The sequence below is a fragment of the Zosterops lateralis genome (assembly GCF_965231275.1).
Source record: "Zosterops lateralis genome assembly, chromosome: 20".
NCBI lineage: Eukaryota > Metazoa > Chordata > Aves > Passeriformes > Zosteropidae > Zosterops > Zosterops lateralis.
Window position 1 is genome coordinate 2581347 of NC_139780.1, and position 26902 is coordinate 2608248.

Consider the following 26902-nt stretch of genomic DNA (forward strand, 5'->3'; position numbering starts at 1 on the left):
AAATTAGCATTTTTCACCATAAAACTTTCTTTTCCTCTACAGCACAAGATGTAGAAATTGCCAGTTTCAAATTGTGATTGATGTGGATATTGGAATCGAAGGATCCCAGACTGGTTTGGGTTGGGAGGGACCTTAAACCTCATCTCATTCCCCACATTTCCAAGGGCAGGGACACCTTCCACTCTCCCAGATTGCTCCAAGCCCTGTCCAGCCTGGCTTTAGAGCCACATCCCCTGACATACTTGGAGCCAGAGCTTCTTAGAGCTCATTTCACTTTTCAAACAGCTGGGGCATTTTTCCTAATTCTCCACACTTTGTTTTCTTTCCTTTCTCTCCCTTTAATTTATGCTTGATTTCCTTTTTCTTCCACTTTCATACAAAAAGAGAGACACAAAAATAGAAGCAAAGAGAGGAAGAAGCAGAATGACAAAACCCCCCAGGAAATTAAAAATATACAAATAGAAGGAATGAAAAAAACTGTCAAATATTTAATACACAGTTTTATATGAGAAAAGTAGCTTCAAAAGTGACTTTCAGTTCTGAATTGGTGCTTAATTCCAAAATCCCTCCCTCTGTCAGGTCTGGACAAGCCCAGGGAATAAGTGGAATAAAAAATTACCTAAACTGACAAATCTTATTCTTGTGTAGCCATAAATCTCCCAACTTGCTCAGTTGTCATTTTGTTTTACCTCACAAATGTGTCCTGCTTGGAGGCCTCAGTCCATAAATTACCCCTGGAAAGTGGCCATAAATTATCAATCCACACATTAAATAATCTTTCCTTTATCTGGAACCGAATGAGGCTGTTGAGTGTGAGGTGGCTGGACGGAGTAAAGACTCACTCAGCAGCTGAGCCTGGCTTTTCTAGGCAGCTATTTCTGGGTGCTCTGACTCACCTGGAGCTTCCTGTTTCACATTGGCTCTAGGAAGGAATTAAGGAGCCTAAATTTAGAAACTGTTGACATGGAGGGAAATGGAATGTCAGGATTGCAGGATATGGCAGCTGGGGAAAAAACTGATGTGCAGCATCCCTGACTTGCAGCAGAGCACGAGGCTGCTGCAATCCCAGGGAATGCTGAGCATGGGGAAGGCTCTGCCCCCGTGGAAATGTCTCACAGCCTTCCCTCGCCTTGGAAGCACCTGAATTTCAGCTTGAGCCTGAATTTCAGGCAGTTCTCTCCCTGTCCTTGGTGCTCTACCCTTCCCCATCCCAAGTTTTCAAGCTCCTGGGATCAGCAGTGAAAAGAAAAAGTGGGAATTTAAACCATGGGGGGAATTCCAGGTCTGACTGCACAATGTGCTCTTCCAAAACAGTTTTTCCAAGACCTTGCACTCTCCCATTCCTTGAAACTGAGACAATTACGACCATTAAAAGCTGAGGCTGGAGGAGATTTTGAGGTCACTACGTGCAGCTCCTGCTGCCTCAAGTGTTGCTCACCAGAACCTGCATTTGTTTTAGTCATTCCCCTCCAGAACCTGCCTTTGCTTTGAGGTTTTATCTTGCTGTTCACACCAAACACGACTTGTACCACTTCCACTTTTTAAAGACCCGCTGTATGGTCCCAAATATAAAAGCTTCTTATTTATTTTGCTTTTTAGGTTGGTTATTTCCGTTGAGTTGTCCCTTTCTTGTGTTATCTTCAGGATAAGGTGCTTTAAAACAGCGGAGCTGCTTTGAATTATTCTATCTGGTAACATTATGAGTAATAATAATAATTATTTAAGAGCACGAGTGATTAGCCCAGGACTTTGCAGAGTGCTGTTTGTTTTCCCAAGGGATCAGAGCAATGCAGAGTCAGGCAGTTGCTGCCCAGAAAAAAAGGTCAAGGCCCTATTGATCCAGGTGGGATCTTTAAATAGGGATTTCTGTGCGTTTTTTAGGGGTTGCCAACAGCCCCTGGTTGTCCCCTGGCACAGGAAGGGATTTCTCTCTCAGTGACCGCGATGTTTTCTCCTCGCTCCGAACGAAAAAAAAAAAAAAAAAAAAAATCAAAACAAACCCAGAAGTGAATGTGAAAGTCCCTCCATGAATAATGAATCTGTGTCAGATAAGCCATGGCCTAATTTTCATAGCTGAGCTTTGAGGAGTTTGGGTTGGGGCCAATTTCATGGGAGGTGTCATCGAGCCTTGTGAAATCCGACTGCGCTCGTGGCTTCAAAGCCTTCCCGGCTTGGGCACAGCTCAGATCCAGCTCTGTCATCTCTGATATTAAAACCTGATCAGATTTGGGGTGCTGCCCCCGGGTGAGCTGAGATGGAAAAGTGTTACATCAGCTTGACTGCTATTGAAGTCCCTTTTAAGGATTTCTACAGCAATTAACAACAGGCAGAATTAAGCTAATAATAGGAATTATTTTTTTCCCTTATCAACCAAGATTATGGATAAATCCTATAGATGCCCCATGGCCAAGCTGATATCAGATTGAGAGTTCAGCTTCATCAGGGATTGGGGAGGGGCCCAAACCCCTTGAGAGAGCAGAGCTGTGGGATGTTGCTGCTCCCTGTGTCTGGTGGAGTTGGCAACACACACAGGCACAGAAACCCCCACATTTGTCCCATCTGAGGATCAGGGAAGGAATTTGCCAAATTTCTCCATGATTTTGATGCCTCAGGATTTTAGCTTTTATATATTTCATATATTTGTAACCCTGCAGTTCTTTAGTGCAGAACTCCAAACCCCACAGACACTGTGAGCTGCTGCTTCCCCATTTTGGGCAGACACAACAATTCCTCTCCAGGCCTGGGGATCAAGGACCCCTCACTGCCTCAGGCCCCAGAGATGGGAACAAAAGTGAGTTGGGGGCAGCAAACTTGGGGTCAATGACTTCATTACCTGAAGCTGGAATTGGAAAATGAACCCCCAATGTGCAAATGGACCAAACTTATAAAAGTGTGAAAACCTGTGACCTTTTGTCAATTTTTGGGTGGATTTTACCTGCCCAAAATGTACCTGAAGCCCTCCAATAAATACACCTGTTTTTTATTATATTAATTTTGTCTAGCCTCTGTTTTTAGGTAGCCCCAAAAGGCATCACCTTCAGTGCATTTAGGATTTCTCCCCTCTCCTGGGCTGGGCCCTGTGGTGGGCAGCCAGAGCAAAGTGTGATTCCTCAGAAGATGCTCCTCCAGCCAACCCCTCCTGCTGCAAAAGGGCTGTTCCCTGCAGGGAATTGCTCCTGGTGCTGCTGCAGAGACACATCCTTGTGGGAAGGACCAGCCTGGATAGTTTTTTTTTTTAAATACAGGTTTGTTGTCAAAATGAGCTGCTTCAAAATACTTAGGGTAAAGGACATAAAAGGAGGAAAAGGGATGAAAGACTCGGAGACTGCCTGGCTCAGTTGCTTCAGTGAAAGCTATTTAACATTTTTTTGTAACTGATGGGGAAATCATCCACTATTGATGGGCTTTCTTTCTGGCTATAATTTATTCTGATTTCTCAGAGGCAGTGGGGTAGAGGCCAGACTTCTTTATCCAGGGGTATTAAAGTGCCTGAGGCTCAGCAGCTTAGCACTGCTTTGTCAGGATTTTCTCCATCTGGCAAAATAATAGAATAAAATCACCCTCTGCAGGGAGAGTTGCTTTATTTCTAAAAAAGTTTGCCCTTTCTCTTTCAATTCCAAACCTCGAGGGAGAGGAGGAGTGGTGGGATGTGTGAGGAGATGCATATTTTCATTCACTGGCTGCTTCTATATTCAGGAGCTGTGATCCCTCACTGCCAGGCTCGCTTTAACTTCTCTGGAAACTGCTGGTGTGTATCAAAGGGGAGGCAAACAGAAGTTAAAAACCCTGTTCATCGACATGAGGGATTTATAAGGCCCAGAGGGATAAGGAGATCCCAGAGGAGGTTCCAAAGTCGTAGGCAGGGTCATCTGACTCTTATGAAATAAATTTCCCTTTGCTAAGGGAAAAAGAAAAAAAACTAAATCTATGTGGGTTTTTTTTTTCCTCTTTTTTTTTTTTTTTTTTTTTTTTTTTTTTTTTTTTTTTGTATTTTCCTTGAGTCATTAACAGCAAAAGGAATTTTTGTGTGCATCAACGTTCATCAAAACAGAAGGTGGGTATCTCTAGCAGTGAATCACACCAGTTGTTCCTGACCTTTGGAAAGTGTCTGCTGTAATTTGAAGTCACCTGGTGGACGAGGAAAAAAACAACAAAAAAAACAAACTCATTGATATGCACCATCAGTTTCTGGTGATGTAAAACAGGAGACAAATTACTGCTCTGAGGAATATTTGGAGTGTGCTCACACAAACTGAGCTACATCAGTCACCAGCATCCAACGAGCTTGGATGATAAAGCACCGGGTTTCTGGAGCCAGAAACTCGATCAGTGACTGAATGTTTGCTGTGGAGAGTTTGCCAAGCTCCAGTCATAGGAAAATGTCAGTTGTGCAAGGGGGAAAACTCCAACAGTGCTGCCAGCAGACCTTCCTGGGATCCCAGAGATGGAGGGAAAAGGGGAAGGGCTGGACTGACACCAGCTTTGGCAACATCTGGGTCCCTTCCCTCCCCACACATTCCCCAAGAATGAAATTGCAAGTAAATGTCTGGGTTACTGCAATTCATGGAATACGAGAGGCTGAGATTCTTCTTTTAACCTGCATTCTCCAGACATTCCAGGGAGCCAAAGGAGCTCAAACATCACCCATCCTCTGACCTGCTCAGACATCTCAGCTCTCAGCTGTTTTTGGGACAGTCTGGAGCAGAGTCTGGACTTTGGGGAAGTCTGGAGTCCTGGTTTTCCAGGAAGTTCTGGTGTTGGAGGAGGATTCCCAGCCTGGTGTGGTCTGTGTCACACAGGGACTGCCACACTGGCAGGGAAACAGGAAAATTCATCCCAATGGACTTTGCTATTTGCCAGATTGGCAACGCCACTTCTGCTCTAATATTTAATGTGAAAAAAGGTCTGAGAACCCCCTAGGGGAGAACAGAGGCTGAGCACTCTGCTTAGACAAAGTGTCCCAAAGAGCTTTATATTTAAATAGAAAAGATGGATAAATAGTGACAAGGAAGACACTCAAAGGAAAATGGCATAAAGTCCATAGCAGAATGCAGCCCAGAAATATCCTGTCAATCCCATATCTCCTATGTCCTGCCCCAGAGTTTATCTACCAGCCCGAGAGTCAATAATTTCATCATTTTTTTGCTGTTGTACCATGAATCTACTCCAGAGTTGTCATTGTGGTAAAGAAAAGCTTTGACTACAAGCTTTGACTGTTGGGTTTTTGGAAAGACCAGGTTAAAACACTGCTCCGTAAAATAGAGTTAAACAGATTTCCCCATGTCCTGAGCACAGGAGCTGTGCCAGCAGTTCATGACCTTAAAAATGACCTTAAAAATCTCCTTATTGTGCATTCTTGCCATGATCTGGCTGGGCTTCAGTCTGTGTTTGAGGAACCCTTGGTGGGTTGGCTGGAGAGTCCAACAATCCCACCTGGAGCCAGGGCAGCTCTCAGGTGTGGCTCTTGCAGTGTCATTTTTTCTGGGACACTCACAAAGCTCCTTGTTGACCCTGGGGATGAGGCGAGGTGGGAAGTTGAAACCAAGGTGGTGCCTAGATAAAAGCAGGCTGCTGGTGTTCAGAGAAAGGGTCTGGGCAGCAGTGAGGGGTCGGGGAGCTGAGCTCACGTCCCATCGCTGTACCTCACATCCCATCACTGTATCTCACCACCCCGAGAACGTTCTCGTTGGGAAGGGAAACGTCGTTGAGGAACTCGGGGTGGTTCAGTGTCACTGATATCCGGTCCCGCGCGCCCAGGTGTGTCAAGTGGAGCTGGAGCAAGGGCTCAAAAGTCTTGTCCTGGCACGTCTCCGACTTGCAGAAGGTGGACAACGTCTGGCTGTCCACCGTGTCGTTCACCAGGACCTCGATCTTGAGGTCGATGGGGCTCTTGGAGCACTTGGGGAAGTGAAAGTTCAAGTAGCAGAAGATCAAGTAGAGGCCCTGCTCCTGGATCACCAGCTCGTGGCTATTGCACTGGATGGACACACAGGCCCCCTTCTCCACCAGGCTCAGCCGGGAGCTGTTCACTGTGCTGGACACTGGAAGGGAAGCAAAAAGGCTGTTAGCTCCGAGCTCCCTTCAGCCCTGGGACACTTTCCTGCTGAAAAGAGACACCTGCTCAGTGGTTTCCTGCAGGAAACTCCAGGAAAACTCCTGGAAAGGGAGCTGGGGGGTCCCACATGGAGGTGGGGCACTGACAATTCCACATATTTACTCAGTTCTCAGGAAACCCAATGCAGAGAAACACATGAATGTTCATCTCCATTATTTCCCCACTCGGCATTTGAAGGGAATTTGTAAAGATGTATATTCATGTGCTTTCCATATTCACAGAGATTGTACAACTCATGGAGATTTACATTCCTCTGCGAGTGTGCAGAAGGTAAATCTCGATTTCCTTTTATTTTATCGAGTTTAAAAAAAAGAACTTTCTAGGATCACATAAGGGTTTGCCAACCACCTTCCAGGAGAGCTAAGGAATTTTTTTTTCCCTATAAAATGCCCATTTGGACAAAAAAGGCTATTTGCCACTAAACCCAGTGTGAATGGCATGAGCAGCTTTTGAGACAGCTCTGAAATTCCCCTTTCCCAACCCTTTTTCCCCACCCTGGACTCCCCACTGACCTCTCATGTGGGCAACAGCTCCCTTGTCTGGGACACGCTGTAGGATCCTCAAATAGTCTTCTAAGGTGTTCCCTGGAGAAAACAACAGATTAACCAATTGCTCCAATTGCTCCTGAACTTTTTTTTTTTTTCTTTTTTTTTTTTTTTTTTTTTTTTTTTTTTTTTTTATATTGTAAAATGCAGCCAGGACTTGGTACCCCACTTCCAGCATAGTTCTTATTCCTTGGCTGAGAATATCTGCTCTGCCCAGGGAATTCAGGGCAGTGTCACTCAACTGGTAAATCTATAACAACCTAAAGCTCTGGCAGATTGCAGCCCTCAGCCGTGAAATATTTAATTTCTTACCCTGCTTCTTAAAAATAGGAGTGATGGTTTTAAGTTAAAAGAGGGTGAAATTGGAATAGATACAAGGAGGAATTACAGGGTGAGTGGGCAGGCCCTGGCACAGGGTGCCCAGAGCAGCTGTGGCTGCCCCTGGATCCCTGGAATGGACACTGGGGCTTGGAGCAGCCTGGGACAGTGGGAGGTGTCCCTGCTCATGGCAGGGGGTTGGAATTAAATGAGCTTTAATGTCCCTTCCAACCCAAACCAGTCCAGGATTCTCTGATTCTCTAAAGCAGGAATTATGTGCAGGTAAGCTGAATTTAACCAAGTTATTTTTTGCGGTGCAATTACAGAATTTTAAACATTTAAGCTTTTAAACATTTAAGTGGAGCATAATTCTGAAAATGGCTCTTTGAGTGCTTTTGGAACGTTGCTCTGTTCCCTCATGGTTAAAATGTGGATTTCACCAGGTTGTTCATATAATCCTAGAGTGGATTGGGTTGGAAGGGACCAGAATGGTTTGGGTTGGAAGGGACCTTAAAGCTCATCTAATTCCACCCCCAGCCATGGGCAGGGACACCTCCCACTGTCCCAGGCTGCTCCAAGCCCCAATGTCCAGCCTGGCCTTGGGCACTGCCAGGGATCCAGGGGCAGCCACAGCTGCTCTGGGCACCGGGGACCCCAAAGCTGCTGCTGGAGGGGCCGAGCCCAGGGCAGCGCCCGGGCCCCGGGAATGCCCCAAATCCAAAGTACCGGGACGGGGAAGGCACCGGGGCTGCCCTGGCACAGCCCTCGGGGACTGCCCCATCCCATGGACTTAGGAAATACTCCATCCCACGGAATTTGAGAACTGCTCCATCCCCTGGGAGTCGGGAACGGCTCCATCCCCGGGGACTTGGGAAACTCTCCATCCCACGGGATGCAGGAACTGCTCCATCCCCGGGATGCAGGAAGAGCTCATCCCCCTTCCGCGGGATCTGTTCCCTCCCACGGGATGCCGGAACCGCTCCATCCCACGCGATGCTGGGACGGCTCCATCCCACGGGATGCGGGGGTTGTTCCCTCCCACGGCCACAGGAGCTGCTCCATCCACGGCCGCGGGGACGGCTCCATCCCCCGGCCGAGCCCGGCACTGCAGGCGGCCGCAGCGCCCCGAGGAGCCGAGTCCCATCCCCGCATCCCTGTGTCTCATCCCGGTGTCCCATCCCCACATCCCGGCACCGCATCCCGACACCGCATCCCGCTGTCCCATCCCCGGCATCCCGGCACCGCATCCCTGTGACCCAGCTCCTGCATCCCAGACCCTGCTCCCCACTTCTCCCCCTTTCATTTCATCTCATTTCTATCCATATTCCCGCCTGCCATCTCCTCTCTGTAAGTTTTTCCTCCCCTCCCACCATACTGGAGGTTCAGTTAATGGTATTGATTATCCATTCCAAGGCCACACCGGATGGGGCTTGGAGCAGCCTGGGGTAGTGGAAGGTGGCCCTGACCATGGCAGGGGGTTGGAATTAGATGGTTTTTAACATCCTTTCAGACCCCAACCATTCTGGGATTCAGTCAGTGATGCTGTGATTTTTCCATCTTTATTCTGTATTGACACAGAGTTGTCCCCTCGGTCCACAGGTGGATGGACACACAGACAGGGTACGGATTCAGGAAAACAGTGACTATCCCAGTGCTGCAGCCTGACAGGTGAATGGTTATTTCTCCTGGCATTTGCTCTCCTTTACATCTCCTGGCCCTGCTGTGGCTGTGGAAGTGCACAGGAGCTCAGATGGCAAATTGGGAATTTTCTGTGTTTCATTCCACAGCTGAACACCAAGAACAAAGCAGGAAGGAGTTTCAGCAAAGCCTTATCAAATTCTGCTCCCTCTCCCAGGGTACACAAACCTCCAGAGTTTTCCTGTGACTCAATTTATAAAACTAATATCACAACCACCAACCTTACAAAGGTCTCTGAAGGACCAGTTAATGCACAAAAACAAGTCCAACTTAAAACTCAGCACTGGATGTTGTGTCATGATCCTCACATGCCCCACTCTGCTCTCTGCTGGTGCAGCCTCACCTCAGGTCATGGGGGAAGTTTGGAGAGTCACAATAAAAGAAAGATCTAAAGGTGTGAGAGAGTGTCCAGAGGAGGGACACGGGGATGGGGAAGGGTCTGGAGGGGCCCATGAGGAGCAGCTGAGGGCACTGGGATTGTCCAGCTGGAGCAGAGTGAGGGCAGAGCTCCCCGGGGGCTGCAGCTCCTCCCCAGGGGCAGCTCCATCTCTGCTCTGGGCCAGGGACAGGAGCCAGGGCACGGCTGGAGCTGGGCCAGGGCAGGCTCAGGCTGCAGAGCAGGAAAAGGCTCTTCCCCCAGAGGTGCTGGCACTGCCCAGGCTCCCCAGGGAATGGGCACAGAGCTCCAGGAGCCTTTGGACAGCACTGCCAGGGGTGCCCAGGGGGGGATTGTTGGGGGGTCTGGGCAGGGACAGGGGCTGGGCTGGGTGATCCCTTCCAGCTCAGGACATTCTGTGATTCTATGATTCTAACAAGAGCTCTATTTATATGCAGAGTGAGATAAGGATCTTAAGTTTCATAGGATTCATGAAACTGGGGGTAATGATAAGAGATTCAAATCTCCAGACCCTTGCTGTATCTACATGACCTGATTTCTAAGGGAGTCTTGATAATGAGGATGGATAAATCAGGGAGAAGCTGTCCCCACACCCGAGTCCCCCTGGCTGAAGGGGTTGGTGAGGCGTGTATTGCACCCTTTGCACTTTTCTCTGGAGACAGGAACTGTGGATATCTTGAAGAAATGGCAATATTTATCTGATTTCAGTAGTTTAAAGGCTTTTGTGGTGAGCAGGAGCTCACTGCTCTCCAAGAATGAGTAAGTCGTGTACCAAAGTCCCTTCACGATTCTGGAAATCCCCAAAGAAAAACCAAAGGCTGCTTTCCCAGTGTTAGTCATGTCAGTCTTGTGTTTTAGGGCACAGGCACTGCAGAGATGTGGAGATACAGCAAAGGATGGGCAAAAACCCTTCTGGACCTTATTTCAGCTAAAGCTGTTCTGGTGATAACAAGTGTCTGATAACACAACCAGCACCCCGAGCCCACTCACACTCCGTGTGTCCTGCAGGAAGGGAGAGACTATTTACAGAAACTCAGTGGCATTTAGGGGGTTTACCCTCCAAAGGCTGAAAATCCCCTGCTGCACAAGCTGCCTCTGGAGGCTGCAGCCCTGAGAGCTCTGCCCAGGCAGGTGCTGAGCCTGCCCAGAAACTGCCCAGACCTGCCCTGACCTGGGGGCCTGAGCTTGTTCAGGGTGTCTGTGGCATCTCTAAAGATCTCCCCTGTCTGACCTGCCTGCACTTTGCATCTCCAGAGCTGCACTTCACATTTATTGGTGTCAGCAAGTTTAAATTGGTGTGCCTGCGTTTAAATTCGGTGACATCAGCTGCATTAGTCAGAAGGGAAATTATGGAAAAAATTTGTTGCAGAGAGACAGGTCTGGTCCTCACTCTGCTGAGGCAGCTTGTAACTGTTTTCTGCTTCTATTTCTCAAGTTAATTCTTCTATCTGAAACATTTCAGCTCAAGCCAAGAGAGGCTGAAATTACCAGCACTGATCGATGGATGTGCTCACGTTGCCTAATTGGCTTTGCACGAGTCGTGGTGTAAATCAGAGTTAATCCCTTTGCAATCAGTGGGATTAGATGAGTTTAAAAATACTGCAAGGAGGAGGAAAGACAAAACTACATTTAGGGCTAAGGACCAAGGGGACCACACTGGTTTCAGTGTGTGCTGTGAGGAACAGGCACTGCACAGCTGCTGCTTCAAGTGAGGAGTCTCAGGGGGAAGCCCTAAAGAAGATACCAGGAGATCACTTATTTTTGTCTTTTTGACCCCTTTTATGGTAGGATGGGCATCCAGAGGGTGCAGCCCCGAGGAAAAGAGCCTGGCAGTTCCCAGGAGCTTCATGCAGCTTTTCCCCACTGAGCCTGGTGCCTTCAGTTTTACTTTCATATTTTTCAGATTCTGTGCTCTCTAGATGTGCAGTTCTGAGCCTCATATTAAGTGCTGGTGAACTCCCTTCACTGATCAGGGAGACAAAACAAATCCTTTTCCTGCTGCACACCAAGGACAACTTTCAGGCCCAAAAGCACAAACAAGGGTGGGCTGGAGGGAGGGACAAGAAGGATGGGACCTCACAGCCTGGAGCTGGGATTGGACAATTAAACCCCAAGATGCAAATGGACCAAAACTTAGAAAAGTGTGAGACCTTATGACCATTTATCCATTTTGTGTCCATTTTGTGACTATTTTGTGACCATTTTGTGTCCACCTTGGGTGTAGCCCTGGCCAGGCTCTTGTCCTGCCCAAGGTGGATCCTAAAGGCCTTTCAATAATTCTCTACTTTATTCTCCAGCTCTGTCCAGTCTCTGTTCCAGGTCAGCCTTCCTAAGGCATCGAGCCCAAGGGCTGTAAGACAGGACTGTGGAATGGATCTCAGAGAAGCTGCAAATTTCACTGTCCCCCCAGGATTTCCCCCCAAAATGCAAAATGAACCCCTAACGATCTCTGAGAGCATCCAAACACAGCAGCCCCTTGTCCAGGCTGGAGGGAGCCAAGGGCTCAGGGACACGAGGACACAAGGGCTGCTGCCAGACGGGTCCAAGAGGATGTGGCTGTGCCGGGGGAAAGTTCTCTCTGCTGCCTGCCTCAGTTTCCCCACCCCAGAGATGGCTCTGACTGGAGCACCAGCAAAGGGCACTGAAACCACGAGCTGAAAGCGGCTCTGTCAGCGTGGAAGGTGCTGCTACCATGGAAAACCCCTCGAGTGGGGCTCCTGAGGCTTATCCTGCTCCCAGCCATCCCTTGGTGACACTCCACTGCCCTGGGGTGGGGGCTGAGCGTGGGCAGGCACAGGAGCAGGGCAAAACCCTGAATTATTTAGTGAAATAAAGCAGTAAAAGCGGGCAACAAACAGCTTTTGGTTCCTCTGTGACCCTCATGGATTTCGGTGCTGATGGAATTAGGCCAGGTGATGTCACACAGCTCTGTTAGTAAGGTCACATAATGTCCTGAGTTATTCATATATATACATATATATATACACATATATATATATATATGTCTGTATATATATGTGTGTGTGTATTCACATATATAATATAATATAATATAATATATAATTCTATATTATATAACATACAATATATTATTATATATAATATATAATTTATAATTATATATTATAGAATGATATAATATAATGTTTTATATATATATATATATATATATATATATAAACTTTTAGCTTGTGTTTTAAGTGTTGGAGTGAGGGAAGACCCAACACTGAGCATTCTGAGCAATACAAACCACCCCATCTGTGACGAACTCATCCCCCAGCCCACCCTGGATGTGTATAATGCATTGCCCAGGGGTGCTGGCCTGCAGGAGGACTCTGCACCCTTTCTAGAATTTACAAACCCAGGCTTGCCCAGATTTTTCAAACTGAGAAAGACAGCTCCTCTGCCCTGACCTCCCTGGGCAGAGAGACCTCAGTCAGGGTCAGATTTCTGCACACAGACACCTCCCTGGACTGAGGCTGAGAAGGGACAAACCTTTATGGCCAAAGTGTGAAATATTTCTGAGGATCCCCCCGCAGTGGGGTTGGTATCCATTGCCCCGCAATGTCATCACAGAACCACAGGGGCACTGAGGTTGGAAAAGACCTCCAAGATCATCAAATCCAGCCTGTGCCTGGTCCCCAGCTTGTCCCCAGAGCATTAAATGCCAAATCCAGCTCTTCTCTGGGCACCTCCAGGGATGGGGATGTCAAAACTCGCTGGGCAGTTCCAAGGCCTGAGCACCCTTTCCATGGGCAAATTCCTGCTGAGTCCACCCTGAGCCTCCCCTGGCCCAGCCTGAGGCCGTTCCCTCTCCTCCTGTCCCTGTTCCCTGGGAGCAGAGCCCGACCCCCCCGGCTGTCCCCTTCTGGCAGGGACTTGTGCAGAGCCACAAGGTCCCCCCTGAGCCTCCTTTTCTCCAGGCTCAGCCCCTTCCCAGCTCCCTCAGCCTCTCCTGGGGCTCCAGACCCTTCCCCAGCTCCCTCAGCTGCTCCTCATAGTGTTGGGATCAGATTTGGTTGCAGAAGGCCAAACTGCCCTCTGAGACATTGCTGCAAATCTGAAAAGGCTCCTTGGCTCATTGGCTTCAGCCTGATTTTCTCTATAGTACCGGGTTTGTGCTATTAATATAATATTGTCACCTGTATTATATTGATTTCTCAGAGCCAGAGTTTTATTTGGGAACCCATTTCCCATTGAAACTGAGAGCGAGGTGCTGGACTTCTTTTCCTGGTCTGTACAGTGCCAGAGAAAAATACTTATAAATACTCTGTGTGTGTGTGTTCATTTGTATCTGCAGGTTTTTTTTTTTTGTTTGTTTTTTCCCTTTTGTAAATGAGAAGCTATTTTGATATCAAATCTTCGCAGCTCAAATAACAAGGAAAGCCATCAGGCCAGAATTACACAATTCCCAGTGAAATGAGGCTCGGAGAGGCCAGCAAAGAGATGATGAGGGCTCTACCTTTCCAGGTCATCAATCTGTCTGTGAGTTCATTTTCCCTCTAAAAAAATGAACATAACAATACCCCTCCGTTCCACACTAATACATGATTTGTTATTTGTGAAATGGGGACGAGTTTCTGCCGAGAAAACACTTCCACAGAAAGAACATTTCACAAACACTTAGTTTGTGATGGATTTAATTCCTTCCCCTCTGTTGCTCAGGTGCTGCACCGACAGTGGCACAGGGGGGGGGTTTGAGGAGACTGATCCCATTTTTCACACAAACATTTAATGAGCTGACATTGCATTGCTCTCAGCCTGTGGATTCCTGCCACCCATCCATTGGGTCCTGACAGCTGAGTCAGGGCTGGAAAACATCCCATAAATCTGCTTTAGTGCCCACTGGTGTTTAGCTAACAATAGAACATCACCTCATTGGAGATTTAAATTAAGTCATTGCATTTTCCCTGCTGTAATAAGACACAATTAATTCAGTGTTGTGGCTGGGTCTGGGCTGCTGCCCATTGGCATCTCAGTGAAGTCTCTGCCTGAGCCACCTCAGCTGGACCTGGCACAGAATTGTTGTGTCACAGGATCAGGGGCTGATTTGGATTGGGAGGGACCTTAAAGCTCATCCATGGCCAGGGACACCTCCCACTATCCCAGGGTGCTCCAAGCCCTGTCCAGCCTGGCCTGGGACACTGCCAGGGACAGAGTTTTGTCCCCTAGAGCATCCCTGAGATGGTGGCACTGACACAGGGCTGGAGCTGGAGCAGCTGAGGGCACTGGGATTGTCCAGCTGGAGCAGAGTGAGGGCAGAGCTCCCCGGGGGCTGCAGCTCCTCCCCAGGGGCAGCTCCATCTCTGCTCTGGGACAGGGACAGGAGCCAGGGCACGGCTGGAGCTGGGCCAGGGCAGGCTCAGGCTGCAGAGCAGGGAAAGGCTCTTCCCCCAGAGGTGCTGGCACTGCCCAGGCTCCCCAGGGAATGGGCACAGAGCTCCAGGAGCCTTTGGACAGCACTGCCAGGGGTGCCCAGGGGGGATTGTTGGGGGGTCTGGGCAGGGACAGGGACTGGGCTGGGTGATCCTGTGGGTCTCTTCCAGCTCAGGATATTCTGTGATCTTTAAGAGGAGCCCAAGGTTTGGAGATTCCAAATCCCACAATCACCTTTTCTGCAGCTGCATTTTTTTTTTTTTTTTCAGCATTTTGGCACCCCTTACTCCATCCTGGGGAACTTTGAATCCGTGGGTTTTCACTCTTTGCCCATTCTAACCATGCAGGAGCCCTGGTTCATGGCTACGACCACACCCAATTTCCATCTGGGCTGCCTGGGAGGTAAGAAAGATCCAAAATTTAATCCACAGCAACTCCAGCCTCAGCACAGTCCCCACCTGAGCGTTCCCCCTGCTCCTGGCAGCTTTTGCCACAAGTCCCTGCCTGGTGCCAGCAGCTGACAGAGCTCCCAGTGAGGGACCCTCAGTAAATTACCCATGAGGTATATTAATTAATAAGCTCTGCTTTATGCATTTTAAGAGGAAAATAAAAGGCCCTGGCAATCTGCTCACACTTGAATGCTCTGTTACCCTCCAATGGAGACTGATGGGCACTGAGGGCTGGGCTGGGAGAGCATTAAATCCACTAAAACCAGCTTTCAGCAGCTCTTCCTGCTGTGAGCTCTCACTGCCAGACCCGCTTTTTGTCCTTCACTAATGGCATCATCTCCCACTGGGCAGCAGAATTCGGGAATTCAGAGCGAGAGGACGCCTGGGGTTGATATGGAGCTAAAGACAGAAATGTTCTGGCTGATAGAACAGTGTCCTGGCCACTCCTGGATAGAGCACATTGCTGCTACCTGGCCCCTGCCAGCTGCTGGTGAGGGGAAAAAACTACTGCAGGAGTTGCCTGAGCTGAAATAAAATCATATATATATATATATATACACACATATATACATATATATATATACACACACATACATTTTTATATATATATATGGGTTGTATATGGTTGCTAAATATAATTAATATATGGTGTATATATATAAAAATTTTAATTTCATATAAATATAAATAATATTTATATTTTATAATATATAATATTTATAAATATAATTATAAATAATAACTATAAGAATAAATAGTAATAATTGTATAATAATACATAATATTCATATATTATTATATAATATATTTAGAAATAACATAATATATGATATATAACAATACAATTATTATAATATATAATAATTTATATAATATTTATAGATATAATTATAATTAATAGCTATAACTGTAAATAAATGTAATTATAAATATAATATTTATTTATAGATATAATATTTATATTATAAATATAGATATAATACATATAACTCTAAATGGACTTTTGGACCAGTGACATCTCTCTCCCTGCCCTGGAAATGTCCCTACCCTTTGTGCTTTGCTTTGAAAAGTGTTGTCCTGCAGGTACAACCTCTGTGGCTCCTCCTTTGTGGATCATAAGGCCTCACACCTTCAGATCCTGCTCAATTTCTGAGCCTCTTCAGGCACAAAATAAAGCACAAAAAGACTTGAGAAAGGCTTTGGAAGATTTAAGGGGATGCTTTGGTTGCTAGAGAACAGTGTGTGTATTTAGGGTGCCTTGGGGAGAGCTTAAGGAGAAAAGAATAGTCCTCCAGGTTACAGGAATTTTAAAACATAAATAAGTGATGGTCAGGCAAGATGTGAAGCTCTCGGGAAGAGAGAGAACATTCCCAGTATGGGAGAGTTATGGATTCAAAATTCCCCAGGATGGAGTAAGAGATGCCCAAATGCTGCAAAAATGAGCTGCAGAAAAGGTGATTGTGGGATTGGGACTCTCCAGACCTTGGGCTCCTCATACTTAGAATCAAGGAATTGCAGAATATCCTGAGCTGGAGGGACTGAAGGGATCCCCGAGCCAGGAGGGGCTGCAAAGCTGTACACCAGCCCAAATTCCTGATAATTAACACAGGGATGGGACTGTGGGTAAAAGCATCCTGCTGGGGTGCCCCTCTCCTTGACTGCAGGGTTGGTGCTTCCTTGCTAATAACAGATTTTTTCAAGTCCCAAAAGTGCTAAGGAAGAACCTCAGAGCTGAAAACTGAATCTGGGAGCTGCTTCTGGGGATGGTCCAGTAAAACTCCTCTGCTGGTCCAAAAATCCCTGATTTCCCCCAAGGGAACTGGAATGCCTTAATTCTGTATCAGAGGTCTGAAAAATTAGTGTCAGTTATTTGTTTTGGGAGTTTTGTGAGAAAAGCTCTGGAGAGAGTCCCTGAAGAGATGCAAACACTTTCCACACACAGGAGGAATTTTCATAAAATTGTGGAATATCCTGAGCCACCAGGATCACCCAGTGAACCCCTGTCCCTGCCCAGACCCCCCAACAATCCCCCCCTGGGCACCCCTGGCAGTGCTGTCCAAAGGCTCCTGGAGCTCTGTGCCCATTCCCTGGGGAGCCTGGGCAGTGCCAGCACCTCTGGGGGAAGAGCCTTTCCCTGCTCTGCAGCCTGAGCCTGCCCTGGCCCAGCTCCAGCCGTGCCCTGGCTCCTGTCCCTGGCCCAGAGCAGAGATGGAGCTGCCCCTGGGGAGGAGCTGCAGCCCCCGGGGAGCTCTGCCCTCACTCTGCTCCAGCTGGACAATCCCAGTGCCCTCCAGTCTCCCATTCTCCACCTCTGGGTGAACACAGAACTTCATTTCCCTGCTGTGCTGGAGGCAATGGCATCTCCATTGACAGGAGTCAAGCCTTGGTGCTGAGAGCCTGTGAGGCTGGGCCAGGAATGTGAACGGGGCTCCTGAGCTGTGCTGAGGCAAATCAGAATCTGGGTAAATTGTCTCAGACAGATTTTCTTATTTCAGACTCCCTGTACTCACACTCTGCCTGTTTCAATTCCTTGCTCTGGTGCCTTTTGCTCCTTTTCTCCCCTTGTCCCTTCTCGACCCGCCCATTCCCTTCTCCCTTTTCCCCTCAAACCAGCAGCTGTTCTGGGATATGTGGAACACATTTTCACCCCTCCCTCCTGAAGACGAGGACATTACACACATTTGCAAGAGCCAGCACTTAAAATAAGACCTTAAAACCAGAGTGATGTTCACATCCCCTGGCAAAAAGCTCTTTAGAACAGATACCCCAGGGCACAGTCAGAAATATTTGTTATTTCCTCAGCCATGCACTGGTTTCTGGAGGAGTACTGAGTAATTTGGAAGCCTTTTTTCTTTTTTTTTTTTTTTTTTTTTTTTTTCACTATTTTGGCTCTTCACAAAGAGGAGCCTTTATTGGAAATGTTAAGATGTGCACAGTTGGCTCGTTTGTGACCCTGGGCAACATTTGCATTGCAGATATGACAAATTGCCTGCATTGTTTAGGGGCTCTTACCTGTCCTGATGGGTTTTTTGATGCCCTCCATGGCAGGATCAGCTACCTGAAAGAGAAGGAAGAGAAGAGATGGATTATTCTGACAACAAGAAATACACATTTCATGTGCAACTGTGGAGCTGAAACATTTCTGTTGTTTTTCTAACATAGAAAATTGACATTTCTGACGCACCCAGATTCTCTCAGTGCAGTAAGAAAATGAAGTTGGGGCTCTTTCAGATTCACAAGTCCTAAAATCCCTCTCTGTGGCTTGCAAGGCTTGGAGAGAGTGGGACAGCCTGGAGAGCCAAGGGAAAGATCATTAAAGCTGGAGAGCCCCAAACAGGTCTGAGCACGACAGTGATGTCCTGCCTCACCTCTCCTCCTGCTTCTCGCTGAGCTGTAAAACCAGGGGTGAAAATGGCACAGGAAATCATCCTCAGTCAGCACGACATGAGAAATTCCCAAAAAAGCAGCTCCAGGGGTGAAAGTGGCACAGGAAATCATCCTCAGTCAGCACGACATGAGAAATTCCCAAAAAAACAGCTCCAGGGGTGAAAGTGGCACAGGAAATTATCCTCAGTCAGCATGACATGAGAAATTCCCAGAAAAGCAGCTCTGGGGTGAACGGCAGCAGGATTCCTCTGGTGACACCTTTCTGTCACCCAGACACACACCCCAGAGTCCCTGGCAGTTCATAAATGTCCCTCAGGGAGCAGAGTGTTCTCCAAACAACTGAGGAGAGCTCTGGGAGCTGCTCCCTGAGTGTCACATCCCTCCAGTGTCCCCACAGGGATCTCAGTGTCAGGAGTGGGGTTTGCTCAGCCTGGGCTGGACCAGCTCCTCACACCTGGGGACAAATAACCTTGTGCAGGTTAATCAGGCCAGGCCCAGCTTGGCACTCTGCTGTCTGAGGTTGGGAGGGATCCATCAGGATCATTTAATCCTTCTCCCTGCTCCTCACTTACCCAAAACGAAACCAACAGGGCTAAAAACCTTTTCCAGCTCCTCCTTGAGCCTTGCAAGACTCACTTCCCTGGGGAGCCTGTCCAGTGACCCAGCAGGACATCCAGGAAAGGAGAAATTTGGGAAGCTCTACCAGCTTTTAGAGCACCTGTGATATCTCCTGGGAGAAATTGGGCACCCAACAGCTCCATCCACAGTGGTGTTACAGCACAAACCCCTCACTGCTGTGTGTGAAGTGGATAAACAGGTGGTGTGGGGAGAAGGAAAGTGCTTGGACAGGGAGAGAAGCTGTGCTGGGTCTGTCTCTGGTACTCAATGTTCTAATTTTAAATCTTTAGGAAGGTTTTTAATTAGATTTTGGCTTCACGTGGGCCATGTTTTGAACAGCAGCAAAGTGTGGAGCTGCATCTGCTCCCAGCAAAAAGTCGTCAGCCTTTGGTCTGGTGCCAAATGCTGTGTCCTGCCCCTGGGGCACTGGGCAGTGACAGGTTAATGGTTGGACTCACTGATCTTTGGGCTTTTTCCTAATTTAAATGACTCTGTGATTTTCTGGGAATGTGGAGATCTGTAATTTGTTCATTTTCTCTGCCCACACCTGTGTAAGGCACAGCAGAGTCACCTGCTGAGCCAATATTCCTCCAGGTGACCTCCCTGAGCTGTGCAGGAAGAACAGGGACCCAGAGATGGAATTTGAAAAAAATAGCTATTTTTTCCAAATAAATTTTCTCTTTGTTCATTTTCTCTGAGCTGTGCAGGAAGAACAAGGACCCATAGATATAATTTGAAAAAATAAATATTTTTTTAAAAAAATAAATTTTCTTTTTGTTCATTTTCTCTGCCCACACCCGTGTAAGACACAGCAGAGTCTTATCATTATTAGAATTGAACCAGTATTTCTCCAGGTGACCTTCCTGAGCTGTGCAGGAAGAACAGGAACCCATAGATATAATTTGAAAAAAATAGATATTTTTTTTAAAAAATAATTTTTCTCTTTGTTCATTTTCTCTGCCCACACCTGTGTAAGGCACAGCAGAGTCACCTGCTGAGCCAATACTCCTCCAGGTGACCTTCCTGAGCTGTGCAGGAAGAACAGGGACCCAGAGATGGAATTTGAAAATAATAGCTATTTTTTCCAAATAAATTTTCTCTTTGTTCATTTTCTCTTTGTTCATTTTCTCTGAGCTGTGCAGGAAGAACAGGGACCCATAGATATAATTAGAAAAAATAAATATTTTTTTAAAACATAAATTTTCTTTTTGTTCATTTTCTCTGCCCACACCCGTGTAAGACACAGCAGAGTCTTATCATTATTAGAATTGAACCAGTATTTCTCCAGATGACCCTCCTGAGCTGTGCAGGAAGAACAGGAACTCATAAATATAATTCGAAAAAACAGATTTTTTTTCAAATAATTTTTCTCTTTGTTCATTTTCTCTGCCCACACCTGTGTAAGGCACAGCAGAGTCACCTGCTGAGCCAATGTTCCTCCAGGTGACCTTCCTGAGCTGTGCAGGAAGAACAGGAACATGGAGATTCAATTTGAAAAAAAAAATAAAAAATAGATATTTCCAAGCTTGTTGTCCCTGCCCAAGATCCTCCCTTGGGAACTCTCACAGATCTCATCAGGGATCACCAAATATTAAAGTGAGCAGGTTTTGGGCTGAAAACACCCCCAGGAATCTCTGCCAGGACCTCTCAGCCCCTTCCTTGGCCCCTGCCCTGGGCTGTTGTCTCACACACACTCAGGGCACGGGGAGGTGTTGCTGTTCAGGGCAATGTCTGAACATTCCTGCTCTCGGCGGGGAATTCAGGATATTTCAGGTGACAGAGGAAGGATGCTCTGTCCCCAGTGGGACTGCACTCAGTGAAACCAGCCAGGGAGGTGTTTGCCATGCTGGTGACTCAGAGCCTGCTCAGCACTGGGGGCATAAAAATAAAATTAAAATGGACTAAAGGCAATGTGTTCTCACCTGGGAAGGCTCCCAGAGAGTAAAACCAGCACAGGCCAAAGCAATTTATTTTAGTGACAATTGAGTGGATACTGAAATAAACCTTTAGGACATCCTTTGAAATATTACTGCTATTATTTCTTTCTTTTCCAGCAGCAAGAATATCGCATGTAGGGCTGTCATTTGGAATGCAAAGAGGCACACAGGAGCAGCCCAAACAGATTAAATTCTCCAGGGCCAGCTCGGAAAAAAATTCAAGACAACACATTTTGCCCTGTCTGGAGTGATCTGGGGGCTGGTGATGAAGGAGCTCAGCCTTTACTCAGCAAGCAGAATAATTTGAATTTGCTTTATTAGAGAAAATGATAATCAGGTGCCAGCGAAAGTGATTTATTTCTTCCTTCTCTTCATCGTTTTACAAGATATTTTGTCAAGCTGAGGGAGAATAAAGGGTCATTCTAAATTCCTGGGTGACAACAGTGAATATTCATTGAACCAGACACCTCTGACCACTGGGAGGGTGTTGAGGCCCTGGCACAGGGTGCCCAGAGCAGCAGTGGCTGCCCCTGGATCCCTGGCAGTGCCCAAGGCCAGGCTGGACATTGGGGCTTGGAGCAGCCTGGGACAGTGGGAGGTGTCCCTGCTCATGGCAGGGGTGACACTGGATGAGTGTTGGGAAAGATGGGACAGGGAGGGCTTGTGGATATGATTGCCTGGTAAGAAATACTAAAGATATAAAATCTGTGAGTGAAATAGAAATAAAGGGCAGCTTTGAGATGTGACCATGGCAGGCAGGAAGACGGGGATGAGCTGGAGATGGGTTGAAGGACAGAAAACAAAAGGACTCAGGAATGCAGCCCCTCTCCACCCTGCCAAGGTATCAGAGAAAAGGTGGATGAGAAAAGTCTCTTTAGAGTTTAGAATACAGGATGACATGGTGATAGAGCAGTTCTCATGGGCTGCATGCAGAGTCTGTAGGTTTTGTATCTCATGCCAGTTGGTCACTGTAAATTAGAATATTCAACACGAGAGGAGATAGAATGGATTGTAACAAGGTCCTCACTCTCTTACCACTCTGACCCCAGCCCTCTTCTTACCTCCCTCACCTCACACCCTCTCTCTCTCTCTCTCTTTGGGGTTCCCTCCAGCCCAGGCTGGTGGCTGAAGGCAAAGCCCTTTTTACCCACGACCCTGCAATAAACCCACGTGTGTCTAGAATATCTCAGGTCTGCAGAGTTCCTTCTCCCTGCTGTCCACAGATGCTCCTACAGATGAGTTTTAAAGTCCCTTCCAACCCAAACCAATCTGGGATTCTGTGCAGTCTTTATCTACCTCTAGAGAGTCCAAGGAAATTCCCCCAGACCACTGTCCCCATCACAGGCTGGGCTCAGGGAGCTGGGCCAGGGCTCCCCAAGGGTGTCTCCACATGGCAGATCTGTGGGGCAGAGATCTTTGCTCCCCTGCCCTCCAAGGAAATCTTTCAGTTTAAAAAGCAGCCCCCAAGGCTCTCCTGTGTTTCTGCTCAGCCTCAAACCACCCTGATTTCAGCAGGAATTTCCTCATGCAAAGGGTGATAAAATATTGGCAGGGGCTGCCCAGGGAGGTTTGGAGTGCCCATCCCTGGAGGTGCCCAAGGAAGGGCTGGGGGTGGCACTCAGAGCTCTGGGCTGGGGACAAGGTGGGGACCAGGCACAGGCTGGATTTGATGATCCTGGAGATCCTTTCCAACCTGGCTGATTCTGGGGTTTATTCTATGACCCAGCATGGAGAAGGAGGTGGGGGCACTTCCCCTGAGGTGCCAAGAGGCAAAAGTTAAAGCTGGACATGAAAAGTGCAGAAAGCAGAGCACAGTCCCCACAGACCTGGGTGAAAATCAGTTTTCCCTGTGCTGACCAAAGCTGTTGAAGTGGCACTTGCAGACAGCAGGTGACTGTCACTGCACACAGCACCCACAGCAAGAGCTGGGCCAGGGTTTAGTTTTCTCCTAAAAAGCCTCAGTGGATTTCCTGTAGTGCTCAATGGGTGAGAAATCTGCTTTTAGAGGAATTTTCAGTATTTTAATTTTATTTTAACTTTAAAATTTTATTTTATTTTCCTGTCTCTCAGGGTCGCCACAAGAGGGGGCTGCCTGAGTGGGGCACCTGGAGCCAAAACGAGTTTTTAGGAGACATAAAACCCCAATAAACAGTGCAGGATCCTGCCGGGTGCTGTATGAGTCATTCACCAACCTACTGCTAAAGGTTCTTAACAACCTCGAAGAGCAGATCAGCAAATAGCAAAACCTGCTCTGACCTTTACTCTTCACCACACTGGTGATAAAAAGGTTTTCTCACACAATTTAGAGATTCAATATATGAAGTGTACAAAATCCAGAGCAGTGATGGACTAACCCAGTCAATGGACTCTGGACATTCACACAGAATTTCTAATGGGAGGCCCAGGTGTCTGATGAACCTTCCTGCACAGCACCAGCCTTGTGAGGGTCTGTGTGCCTTAAAATGACATTTTCCCAGCCCTTCCTGTCCCTGGTTTCACATCTTTCTCTCTCTCTAAGCACACAAATATCTCCAGGGGTGAGTATATACACACACATCCAGCAGTGAATGCAGCAGGCGCAGGGGTGGAGGGTTTAACACACTTATAAACAATGTTAAGAAGAAAAATGATGGCTCCAGACCACCTTACACAGACTGTTCTCATCCCAGAGGAAAATTGAGTCACTTGTGAAAGATCAACAATGGCCTGAAGCCAAGTGGTTCTGCAGATGAAAGCTGAAGAAATGAACTGACTTCAGCACTGCAAATAGTTCCAAAAAAACCCCAGAGTTTATCTCTGAGACTGACCCTTCCCAAACGTGGCAGCAACGTGCCGTGCCACCCTTCTTAAAAACACGGGCGTAAAGGAAATTTCTTGGCGTGCTGGAAAGTGGGGAGGTGTGATAATGTCTGTCAGAGGTGCTGCAGGATTCAGAGAAGCAGCTTTGAATCATAGTTGCCTTTTCCCCTTCTTTGTTTCCCTTCTTTGGAGCGCCCAGATTGTGGGGGCTGCGAGTGCCTGCTTTCTGCAGAGTTTGATTTTCCTTTTTCAGTCTGTCTTCCTTCAACTTAAATTAGGCAATTATGAATTCATCAAAAGGCAGCCTGTGCTGGGGGCAGGGACAGGGTGATGTTGTCACCACGAGGCTCTGAATGCTGTGGCACCCAAGGGTGCCAGCCCTGCATGGTCCCTGTCACCCCAAATAAAGGGGAAATAAAGAGGAAATAAAGAGGGAAATAAAAGCTCAGCTCAGCATGAGGAGGGTGGGAAGTTACCCCTGAACTCAGGGACCACTCACACAATCCAGCTGAAAACATCTGGAGGGAAAAGCTGATTGTGCCGAGGAGATGATCACACAAAAAATGAAGGGTTTTTTTGTCATAGATACAGAGAAAATAATTGAAGTCAGCTCTGCTCCCTACAGCAGCTCAGAGTGCTCAGGGCTCCCCCAGCCCCTCAGGGCCTGGCAGGCAGGGCTGGGGATGCTCAGCCCAACCACGGCTGGTTCCCCAAAGGTTCTGTGCCCAGCCTCACTCTGACAGTGCAGAAATGATTCCTGCCAAGAGCTGAGGGGGTTTGGAGCCAGCCTGGCTCTGTCCCACAGAACCAACCCTTGTTCTCTGCCCTGGGGCTGCAGGGCCAGTCACACATGGGGGAATGACTGCTCTGCTCCTGAACTCCCTGAGAGCAAAACACAAAACTGCGTCTCGCTGCCAAATCCTCCTCAGAGTGTAAAATTGCTGCCTGATTTTATTTGTTCCTCACACCCCTCAGCCTCGCATTTCCTCCTTCAGCCCAGCTTGTTTTCAAAGCAGCCTGCAAACGGTGTCATTACTCTTTTAAGTCAAAAACCTTGGCTCTTTCAGCAATCTCGTTCCTCTGGCAACTCCTGTAACTGCTCTATCCTGATGGAGAGGTGATTTAATGCTGCCTTCCACAATCAGTACAAATGAAAGCCTCATTATACAGCAAAGCTGTGGCAAGTCTGTAATTACCTCGACTGTTATTTTAAAGATTTCCCCTGATATCCCACTATTTCTCACTTAAAAAGCCTCATGTCTCATGTTAACTGTCCTCAAAGTGCTTCTCTTTTGGGAGAACACTGATTGCAGGTAAATGATTCCTCTCTCGAAGGAGTATCAGTCAAGCCTTCCTGGTTTAATTTCTGGGTAATGTGCGTACACGGGCACACAAATTGCACAGGGTAGATTTAGAAAGAGAAAATATTGAGTCCAAGGATCATATTTTGTTTTCCATGGCCAGCTCCTCCAGCAGCCCTGTGCTGGAGCTCTCCCTCTATGAACAGTACTGGGGGTACCTCAAAACTTTGTTTTTTTGCAATAAGATTTCAGAGCCTATAAAACTTCTAACCTGGCATTTTACCTTGGTAAAGTTGATGGGAATGCCCCTACAAGGTCAGAAATTCACTTTTTATCCTCATAACCATCTATCTCTGCTCTGGCTGTCTCTGGTTCCCCACCAGCCCCGGATCCATTTGAGAGCAATCTGTTATTTTTAAGAAGTTAAAGTGACTGTTGGTAGAGGGAAAAGTTGTTTATGAGTGACCTTGTGTCACTGATATCCTTTCACAGCTCTGGTTGTGCATTAAAAATCACACCCAAGGCAGGACTGAGGGGACAGGGGGTACAAGGGGGTTCCTTGGCCCCCACCAGCTCTGGGTGCTCCAGGACAGCTCTGCCTCCCCTCATCAGCAGCACAGGGTGTCGCACAGAGCTCTGCAATCCATCTCAAAATTCAAACCCTCTCAAACTCTGCTTTGCTCTCCAAAGAACCAACAGGAGACTCACACCAAACCAGCAGGGACAGAGGCTGCCTGGAACCCTGGAGCAGGAGCTTTCTTGTTCCATTTGCAGAACAGGAATTGCCAAGAATAAATGTTGTCTGTGGTGAAAGGTCCTCTTTTCCTGAAGTTCTTTTGTCTGTGTTCCATCTTTCCCCTAATTCATGTGTGTGTGTGCATTTTATAACAGAGATAGGAGCTGTCCTTCTGGCCACAGAATGGAAGAGAGAAGGGAAGAGTTGGGGAGAGCTGGGGAGAGGAGAGGAGAGGAGAGGAGAGGAGAGGAGAGGAGAGGAGAGGAGAGGAGAGGAGAGAAGAGAAAAGAGAAGAGAAGAGAAGAGAAGAGAAGAGAAGAGAAGAGAAGAGAAGAGAAGAGAAGAGAAGAGAAGAGAAGAGAAGAGAAGAGAAGAGAAGAGAAGAGAAGAGAAGAGACTCAATCTCTTACCGTCCTCTGGACGACCAGGAGGACCATGATGGTGGCCAAGGCAATGACCAGCAAGGCGCCCAGGACGGCGATGATGAAATACAAACAGACTCTGTTAGTGGCTCCAAGCCTCCTGGAAACACCGTCTTCATTCACATTCATGGCTGATTCATGCGAGTCCTTCTCCTGAGAAAGTGTTTGCTCTGGTGTCTGGCACATTCTTATATAGCCCTCCAGGCAGCGATCTGTGTCTCCCCTCGGTCGGGTTCAAGTCGCAGCCCATCTCTGCTCCTGGCAGGATTTTCCCCCTTCATCCTGCCTCATGTGATCTGGAAAAAAAAACTTCATCACTTGTACAAAGACAGAGGGCCCCGGGGGCGTGAGGCAGGACGGGGCTCTGAGCAGGGGAAGGAGCTTCATGTTCTTGCTCAGGGATTTCTCCGCCGAGGTCCCCGATGGTTCTGATGTCACCAGGTGACCGGGACACCGCCATCCCCCGCCCCGGGGCTGTGAAATGGGGAGATATGCAAATTCTCTTTCATTTTAGACTCGGTGCGGCTGCAGTTGGGCTCAGGGAGTCGCCCTGAGCGAGCTGGTGCCTTCCTGTTGTGCACTGAGAGCTCCGCTGCTCCCCAACGGGGAGAATTTTCTTGCCCTGAATTCTCTTGCCTGTGAAATTCTGTACCTTTGCAGCAGCTGTCCCACGCTGCTTCACATAAACAATATTGCTTTCTTACAACTTATCTGTGTGTTTACATATTTCTTCTCTAAGAAGAGGAGTGTGATGGATGATCAAGTCCACCAATAATGGTCATGAGGTGATGACCCTTTTGGCCA

General features: G+C 47.6%; 1 protein-coding gene across 1 annotated transcript; it reads right to left on the reverse strand.

Moving 5' to 3' along the window:
* Positions 1–5473: 5473 nt before the first annotated feature.
* On the reverse strand, positions 5474–26512 carry TNFSF8 (TNF superfamily member 8). The gene is made up of 4 exons (XM_083876187.1): positions 26087–26512; positions 17911–17956; positions 6628–6699; positions 5474–6041 (listed from the first exon to the last, which is right to left on the reverse strand). Exons 1-4 carry the CDS (start codon positions 26282–26284, stop codon positions 5644–5646), a joined length of 714 nt encoding a protein of 237 aa, XP_083732313.1. The 5' UTR covers positions 26285–26512; the 3' UTR covers positions 5474–5643.
* Between the last annotated feature and the right edge of the window lie 390 nt (positions 26513–26902).

Coding starts and splice junctions, on each gene's coding strand:
- TNFSF8 (XM_083876187.1), bottom strand. CDS start 26,284: ATGTGCCAGACACCAGAGCAAACACTTTCTCAGGAGAAGGACTCGCAT. Junction 17,957..26,086: donor TCCTGGTCGTCCAGAGGACG/GTAAGAGATTGA, acceptor CTTCTCTTTCAG/GTAGCTGATCCTGCCATGGA. Junction 6,700..17,910: donor CAAAAAACCCATCAGGACAG/GTAAGAGCCCCT, acceptor TGTTTTCTCCAG/GGAACACCTTAGAAGACTAT.